Source organism: Belonocnema kinseyi, chromosome 10 (genome assembly GCF_010883055.1).
Source record: "Belonocnema kinseyi isolate 2016_QV_RU_SX_M_011 chromosome 10, B_treatae_v1, whole genome shotgun sequence".
In the NCBI taxonomy this organism is placed as follows: Eukaryota; Metazoa; Arthropoda; class Insecta; order Hymenoptera; family Cynipidae; genus Belonocnema; species Belonocnema kinseyi.
Window position 1 is genome coordinate 112,584,108 of NC_046666.1, and position 9,520 is coordinate 112,593,627.

Here is a 9,520-nt window from a genome sequence, read left to right on the forward strand (position 1 = left end):
CACGTTTATCTTTTTAAATCCCCTCTTCTCTACCTCATCCTATCCATTGTCTATCAACTTCAATCTTTTTCTATTTCTTGGTCAATCAAAATTAAAATTTATCTTTTGCAATCCCCTCTTCTCCACTTCATACTATCCTTCACCTATCGACTTCAATCTTTTTCTATATCTTGGTAAATCTAAATTAGCGTCTATCTTTTTCAATCCCCTCTACTTTATCTTATCCGATCCTTCATCTATCGACGTCTATCTGTTTCTATCTTTTGGTCAATCTAAATTCATGTCTATCTTTTTCAGTCTCCTGGTCTCTATCTCACCCTATCCTTCATCTATCGATATCAACCTTTTTCTATCTCCTAGTGAATCTTAATTGATGAAAATATTTTTTAATCCCCCATTCTCTATCCAATCCTATCCCTTATCTATCGACGTCAATCTTTTTCTATATATTGGTCAATCTAAATTCTCGGCTATAATTTTCAATCCACTCTTTTATATCTCATTCTGCTCATCAAATATCGACTTCTATCTTTTTATATCTCTTGTCAATCTAAATTCACGTCTATCTTTTTCAATCTCCTCCTCTTTATCTCTTCCTATCCTTCATCTATCGACGTCAATATTTTCGTATCTCCTAGTCAATCTAAATGCATGTCTATCTTTTTCAATCGCCTCTTCTTTATCTCATCCTATCCTACGTCTGGCAACGCCCTACTTTTTCTATCTCCTTGTAAATTTAAATTCACGTTTATCTCTTTTAATCTGCTCTAATCTATATCATCCTATCCTTCGTCTATTGAGGTCAGTCTTTTTTCTATCTCATTATCAATCGAAATTAACGTCTATCTTTTTCAATCCTCTGGTATCTATCTCATCATATCCTACATCTATCAACGTCTCTCTTGATAAAAAGAGATATTTCGGGTTTCACTCGTGTAAAAAACTACGAATTGTTTGCCGACGTTTCGTGAACATTGCAGTTCACATCTTCAGGGCTGACCTGAAACTGAGGTATCAGGTCATGATATTCTTAGGTATACTTTCTACGATGCCTGTGATTGGACAAAGCGCCCCACCGTGGGGACTAGTCAAGCTTGATTGGCCAATCAAGCCTTTTTTTGAAATCTGGGAGTTGTTTCATCAAATAAAATGTTATGTCCTATTTCGATATGATGTTCAACTAGTGCCGATTGCGTGAAATGTTTTAGCCTGACTTTACTTTCATGTTCCTTCATACGTTGGCTCACCGCTCTCCCGGTTTCTCCAATATAGACTTTGCCATAAGAACAAGGGATTTTATATACTCCTGGATCACTGAAGGGTGCCTTTTTATCTTTAGGGTTATTTAGTACTTGTCCTATTTTCGCAGGTGATTTAAATATGGTTTGGATGTTGTGTTTGTTGAGAATTCTTCCTATTTGTTCTGTGACACCTTGGATGTAGGGCAGAGTTGTGGTCATTTTTCTCTCTCTTTCTTTCGTAGGTTGTGTTGACTTGCTTTTTTGAGTGTGTTTTCTTATTTCTTTATCAATTTGTTTGTTTGTGTAATTGTTCTGTATGAGGAATTGTTTAACGTTTTGTAATTCCTTTTGTAAGTTATCTTTGTCTGTTATGCATACAGCTCTGTATACAAGGGAGTTGATGACCGATTGTTTTTCAGATAAGTGATGGTGGGAGGAGGCATGTAGGTATCTGTTTGTATGCGTGGGTTTTCTGTAAACTTCATGTCCTAATGTGTTATCAGATTTTTTTAAAACTAATACGTCCAAGAAAGGCAATTTTCCGTTTTGTTCTATTTCCATGGTGAACTGGATATTAGGGTGTAATTGATTGAATAAATCGAAAAACTTACTTAGTTCATCTCGTCCATGTCGCCAGATGACAAATGTGTCATCAACGTAACGGAACCAGAATTCTGGTTTAAGTTTGGCTTGGTTGAAGATTTTAGTTTCTAGATGTTCCATAAAGATATTGGCTATTAGAGGTGAGATTGGGGATCCCATTGCTGCCCCTGAGGTTTGTTCGTAGAATTGGTTATTGAATTATTATTAGCTCGGAAGAGAAGTTTGTGAAAGATTTAATAATTTCAATTGTATTCGAGATTGGTACTTTCGTAAAAAGAGATACTATGTCGAAACTCACTATGATGTCTTGGGGTTGAATGTGAATCTGTTGTATCTTTTTTATAAAGGAAAATGAGTTTTGGACGTCAGTGATGGAGTTTCCTGAAAAAGGATTTAGTTTTGCAGCGAGGAAACATGCTAGGTTGTAAGTTGGTGAGTTTATTGCGCTGACGATCGGTCTGAGTGGAATGTTCTCTTTGTGGATATTTGGGAGCCCGTAATGTCTTGGAGAGGTGGGATTAGTAGGTATTAAGTTAGATATTGTTTGGCTGTCAAGTTTAGAATCTTTGAGAAGAGTCTTTGTTTTGCTGACTATTGTTTTTGTGGGTTCCATTTTAAGTTTTTTGTATGTATCGTCAGTTAGAAAGTCCATAATTTTGTTGTTATAGTCTTCTATATTCATTATTACTGTTGTGTTGCCTTTGTCTGCGGGTAATATTATAATATCTTTATTTTTATTGAGTTCTTTAACTGCGGTTTTTTCCTGTTTTGTTAAGTTTGAGGATGGAACTTGAGCTTGGCGTAAAATGTTGGCCGTCCTGCGTCGTATGTCATTATTTCTTCTTTGGGAATAATACCAAATTTAAAATTAATAATACCAATCCGATTTGGCTTTCCGTTCTCCCGGATAAAAAAAAAGACTTGATTGTCCAATCAAGTTCGACCAGTCCCCACGGTGGGGCGCTCTGGCCAATCACAGGCATCGTAGAAAGTAAACCTAAGAATATCATGACCTGATACCTCAGTTTCATGTCAGCCCTGAAGTTGTGAACTGCAATGTTCACGAAACGTCGGCAAATAATTCGTAGTTTTTTACACGAGTGAAACCCGAAATTTCTCTTTTTATTAAAATGAATCATCGTAAAAGCATAAAATATATTAACGTCTATCTTTTTCTATATCTTTGTCAATCTAAACTAATATCTATCTTTTTCAATCCCCTCGTTTCTATCTCATCCTATCCTACGTCTATAAACCTATATCTGTTTTCATCTCTTGGTCAATCTAAATTCATGCCTATCTGTTGCAATCTTCTGTTCTCTATCTCATTCTATCCTTCATCTACCGACATCAATCTTTTTCTATTTCCTAGTCATTCTAAATTTATGCCTATCTCTTTTAATCTCCTCTTCTTAATCGCATTCTATCCTACGCCTATCAACGTCTAACTTTTTCTATCTCTTTGTGAATCTAAATTCACGTCTATCTTTTTCAATCCTCTCTACTCTATCTCAGCCTATCCTTCATGAATCGACATAAGTCTTTTTGTATCTCATGGTCTATCTAAATTCATGCCTGTTTGTTTCAATCTCCTGGTCTTTATCTCATCCCTTCCTTCATCTATCGACATCAATCTTTTTCTATCTCCCAGTCAATCTAAATTCATGTCTATCTTTTTTAATCTCCTCTTCTGTATCGCATTCTATTCTACGTCTATCAACGTCTATCTTTTTCTATCTCTTGTTCAATCTAAATTCCTGGATATCATTTTCAATCCTCTCTTTTCTATCTCACCCTGTCCCTGATCTGTCGACTTCTATCTTTTTCCATGTTTTTGTCAATCTTAATTCACGTCTATCTTTGTCAATCCTTTCTTCTGTGTGTTACCATATCCTTTATCTATTCACGACAATCTTTTTCTATCCCTTGGTGAAATCCCTTTCGAGTCTCTGATTCCGAATCGTTTGTTGGGTTTTTCAGATCAGGTCATTTGTAGGTCAAATCAATGAGGCACTGTTGAAAAAATGTTTAAAAAAATTAATTTAGAATCATTTTTTGTTTTTCGTCTATATAGAAACTGGAAATATTAATTTATCTTCATCAACATTAGCTGCTGTGAATTTCTCGAAAGTAAGGCAGTGTACTTTCTTATCAATATTAGCTGCTGTAGATTTCTTGAAAGAGAAAGCTTTGTACCCATAAGAATGGTATATCGTTAAAAAAGAAGTGGGTTCTTTTTGTCCTAATATGGTAAAAAATACATTTTTGATAAATGTCCACATGCAGTTGCGGTTATGAGTGAATGTTTGCGTGTGTCATGTGTGGATCTGCGGATGCATGGATGTGTGGATGTGCGGATGTCCAGATGTTTCGATGTATGTAATCGATTGTTTTTCACCTGTTGCCTCGACTAGTCGTGTGACGATGACAACTGTCCCATAAGGGGATGTGTAGAATGATTCGCTCATACGTTAGTCGGGGTACCGATGCCAGTAGAAGTGCACTGCCTTACAGGGGGTCGACAGTATGTGAGGATGATGCCGTAGTGTGTTCGTCGACGAGTTGACATTGTCCTTGTCAAAGACGAAAAGCCCTTTTACTTAGCCCTGGATAGGTAAAAGCGTTATCACCTCCAGGACGGCGAACTCACCAGCAATCGGACCAAAATCCCCGTCGAGCGGGTTTATATATAAAAATATGGAAAATTTAAGCAAACCTTCAACCTCATCTTCTAAACACGTGTGCCCGAAAGATGTTAATGCATTTTGCTTCATTTGTGGAACATTTATTCCGAACAAAAACGATCGACGATCGTTCAACGAAAATTTTCGGAATATATACAAAGAATGCTTTAATTCAGATATAGTTTCGAGAGCTTGGGCTCCTGATAGTATTTGCAATAACTGCCGCAAAATGCTTTCTATTTGGAAAAAAACTAAAGACGATTCTAAATTAATCTTCATTAAACCCACAGAATGGAATGAGCCATCCAACGAAGATGATTGTTATTTCTGTAAAACCGATATCCGTGGGTATAATACAAAAAATTTACATAATCTTAAATACACCCAGGTAGGATCAGAAAAAAAATCCGTAGAGAGAACTCAAACGATTGATGAGGTTGATGTTGATAGTATAGAACATTTATCAATCGAATCTAAAGATGATGATGATCGAGGGCTGGTGAAAAATGTTCAAAAACACACCAGGAAGGGTTCGAACTTCCTGGTAGTGTGGGGATCTTAAATAACATTGCCACAGTGACCCCAATATACATAAGAAGATGTGTAATATGAGGCCACTGCACCGATGCTACCAAGGGTACCCACTTGAATGCACGCATCGTCCTCAGCAGCGCGGTAAAATCGCGCAACGGGCTCGGCGGCCTTCGGCATCCAGGTTGGCCATGTTTGGTTCTCGCTGTTTGTACTCGATACTTGGGTCTGGTATGTCACGCAAGGTATTCTTCCCTCTTCTTCTCACGTGATACTGTCTCCACGTAGACCGCTACTTTTTGCCAGTTCTCCTCGCTGCTTAGCATTTTATGGATGATGTTATCTGGGCTGATACTCCCGATGTCCGCTTCCAGTATCGTCCTTTCTTCTACCCATCTGTCACAGGTAAAGAACGTGTGACGCATCGTCTCTATATGGGCCGCAATACCTGCAGTCAGGGCTCCTTACTTTGCCGATTTTATGCAGGTATGCCTGGAAATATCCGTGGCCCGATAGAAATTGCGTCAGGAAGTAGTTCACCTCTCCATGCGATCTTTCAATCCAGGCAGTGAGATCGTTTATCAATTTAAACGTCCACCTACCTCTGTGATCATTTTCCCACCTAGTTTTCCATCTTTGTATGGTGCGTGCTCGGGATTCCCGTTTTACGACGGTTTTCTCTGTCTCTGGCTTTCTCTAAAATATCTCTTTTTTCTCGCGCGCTAGTAAATCGATCAGGATTATCCTGCGATCACCAGCACCGCGGGCTCGGAGACTGTACGGTACGAGCAGGCTACTCGCTGTACTCCCAATCTTTGCACGCCTGCCATGCGTCTTCTGTACTTATCGATCCTGAGTGCGTCCGCCCAAATTTCGGTTCCGTACAATAGGATAGACGTGGTGACCGACATTAATAGCCGGCGCTTGCTCGGCTTGGGTCCACCAACGTTCGCCATTAATCTGCTGAGGCCTGTCGTTGTTTTCACTACCTTATCCGCCGCCTTCTGGATATGCTCCCACAACGTGAGCTTTGTATCCATATAGATACCGAGATGTTTGACCGCCTTCTGGGTCTGTATCATCTCGTCTTCCACATTAAGCTGAATGCATGTCTCAATCCTCTTGGTTGTAAGGACCACTATCTCTGTCTTCTGTAGAGACGGGGTCAGGCCATCCTCTTCCATCTATTCGCACACACGGCGCATAACCTGATTCACTTCATTTGCGCCTCTTCCAAGTTTCTGGCCGTGATGGTTGCCGCGATGTCGTCTGCATATCCTACAAGGGATGTGTCCTTTGGCATATCCATACGCAGGATACCGTCATAGGAAATATTCCAGAGATCTGGCCCCAGAATAGAGCCCTGAGCGGCTCCTGCGGTGACCTCCTTTCTACAAGGACCGTCGCTGGTGTCTTATAGAAGCACTCTGGCCTTCAGGTAATTTCTCACTATTCGGAGGAGGTAGTGCGGCACTTTAAAGTTGTTTCTTAAAGCGTCCATAATGTCTCTCCATCTTGCCGTGTTGAATGCAGTTTTTACGTCTAGAGTCACCAGTAGTACTACAGGACGTGAGTAGTGGTTTCCCTGTCGTGCTGACATTCCGGCGTCCACTATGCACTGAACTGCTTCTACGGCGCCGCGTCCCTTTCTGAATCCATATTGCCTGCTTGATAGATCTCCAGCTGCCTGGACGGCTGATAGCAGACGAGGTCTTAAGAGCTTTTCCAGGAGCTTTTCGGCAGTGTCCAACATGTACAGAGGCCTGTAGGATGACGGTGAGTTTGGATCGCCCTTGCCTTTGCTTATCAGCACCTCTGATGGAATACCATCTGGGCCCGGCGTCTTCTTATTCTGCAGAGAGTAGACGGCTTGTCGAAGCTCTTCTGCCTCAAAAAGTGGAATATCCACAGGGATCACTGTTGGAAAGAGCGAGTCAACGATTTTGCTCATCGTTTCCGCGTCCCTTTTCAGTGGTGCTGTTGTCGCTCTTAGCTTCCGGGTAACGATCCTGTAGCCAAGGCCCCAGGGTTCGTTATCCACTTCCTTTGTCATGGTCATCCAGCCTGTGCGTTTACTTCTCTTGATGGTCTGTCTCAGCTGTTTCTTCATTCGAAGAAATTCCACGACATTGACAGAGTCTTCTTTCGTCTCTGTACATTCCCGTGTTTTTACTGCTGTTCCTCGCTTGCTTGTGATGACATTTGCAAATTTCGTTCAGCTTTCCCACGTTCCACCTTTTCGGTCTGCGGGTGTAGGCTTTGAGAGCTTTATTTTCCTTCTGTATCTGAAATGTGATGTATTCGTGATCACTACCTGTAAATTCTTCCATCACCCTCCAGTTTACGACATTTCCTGCCATGTTCTCTGAAGCGAAGGAGACGTCTGGTGTCGTCTCTCTCTGCCCGTGTCGTCTGAATGTTGATGCGCCAGTATTAAAAACTATCAGTCCTCTTCTGGCCGCCATCTCCATTATCCGTTTCCCTCTAGGGTTCGATTTTGGCATTCCCCACTCTACTGCTTCCGCGTTAAAGTCACCAGCTATCACAATGCCGCCCTCCATATCTTGTAGTGCTTCCTCTAGACCTTCTAGTTTAACCTCGAAGTCTTTGATGGGCTCATTTGGGGTGGGGTAGACGCCCACAAAAGTGGTCAGCCTACTCCTGATCCAAACAAATTCCGCGCCGGATCCGTGGTCATCCACTGGTACTTTATCTCCATTTCTTACCGACACAGCAGCAGTTCCTGTACTATCTGCAAACCACGTTGATACTTCTCTATCTTGGTACTGCTCACACAGAAGCAGCAGATCGGCCTTCTTCTCATATACAAGATGAGTTAGAAGGTCATCGGCTGTTCTACTTCTATGTAGGTTTCCTTGAAGAATGCTGATCATCGTCTTTCATGTTCTCGAGCTCGGCCAAGAGCCTCTCTAAAGGCTTGACATTTGCCTGACCCAGGAATATGACACCGTTGCTGTGTCTCCAGATTAAGATCGTTACACAGAACACAATTTGCATCTGACTGGCATGTGGCGCCCTTGTGACCAGTATTACCACATTTGTAGCACTGATCCATTCTATCCGGTCCTTTGCATTCACGTGCCTGATGACCGTAACCCAGACACCTGTAACAGCGTGTGACCATGGTTCTTTTTTTGACACGACAGTTGACCCATCCGACCTTAATATGTGCAGTTTCAAGTAAATGCTCGGCTGCTTGTTCATCTACTTCTACTATTGCCATGATCTGGCCTCTAGTGTTGGGCTTCGTTAAGCTGACTTTGAGCTCTCCTGTTAGTTTTTGGAGATCTCGTGTCAGTGCTTCTCTGACTTCTTTTTCTGTTGTGAGGCTATCCAGGTCTCTTATTTCTAGAGAAGTCCGCGGTACCTTGTTGAAGACTGTGCCCCGGTCTCCCAGCGCGTTTTTAAGTGCTTCTGTAAAACCCTTTTGATTTTTTGATTCCTTGCCTAACTCTAACAAGACAAATCCAGCTCTTGTCTGACGAATACATTTTACCACTGTGTTTATATTTTCCGGCTTGACATTTTCCCGGATTTCTCCTAGGACTTGCGCATACGTTTTGCCATCAGCCGGTTTTATGATAATGGCTTCTGTTCTTGTTTTTATTCGCTTCTCTCTCCTTCTCTCAACATAATTTGCCTGCCCCTCAGCATGAATTTTCCTTTCAGGATTATCAGATTTCTTCTTGCGTCCTGTCACCTCCTTCCACTCCAAGGGTGATGCACTATCTTTAATCTTCTTGTCCATTTGATTGGCACTCTGGTTTTCTGCCGGACTGGAGGCTGCTCGCTTGGTGGACGTTCGCCTCGGTGTGCTATGACTTCTGTGTATCTGTTGCTTCGCTGCGCTTACCGAGCTGCTTGGCGCGCATTTCCACGGTTTCCTCTCCTGTTGAATAACTTCTATGGCTTCCATCAACTTTGGGATGCCGTTTTTAATTTCAACGTTTACGTTCTTCTGTTTATCCGCTGCTTGAGCCATTATAACCAAAAGTTCTCTCATTTCCGTAAGCACCTTCTCAATTCTTGCTTCCGGTGACGTACTTCCTTCTTGATTTTTTCCATCGGTATTTAAATGAATTTTTTGTATAGATGCCATAAAAACCTCTCTGTCAGCGCATCGTGCGTGGAGTGGCGGACCGAAATAGCTGGGAACGGGTATACCCACGGACCTAAGTCCTACCCCAGTTCTCTGGGGCCCAGCCTTCGTTTAACCAGTCCCGGAAAACACGGACGGACTGGAACTCGCCCGGGGCACTGCAGATTCCGACCTCTACAGCCACCACGCACTCCCTGATCAAGGCCCGAAGGGGCTGGCTCCTGATCCCGTGCCAAGCGTGCCAAGCGTCTTCTATGTGTCTTTTTCTTAAGTGCATCTGCCCATATTTCTGCTCCATAGAGCATTATTGACTGGGCCACTGACATCAATAGCCGGCGCTT

General features: G+C 42.0%; 2 protein-coding genes across 2 annotated transcripts in view; one reads left to right on the plus strand and one right to left on the minus strand.

Moving 5' to 3' along the window:
- The window catches only part of LOC117182326, a 60,215-nt gene that overhangs the window by 33,349 nt on the left and 17,346 nt on the right, over positions 1–9,520 (plus strand). The window lies entirely within an intron of this gene.
- LOC117181319 lies at positions 5,800–6,243 on the minus strand. Its single transcript, XM_033373879.1, has one exon. The coding sequence runs from the start codon at positions 6,241–6,243 to the stop codon at positions 5,800–5,802; it is 444 nt and encodes a 147-aa protein (XP_033229770.1).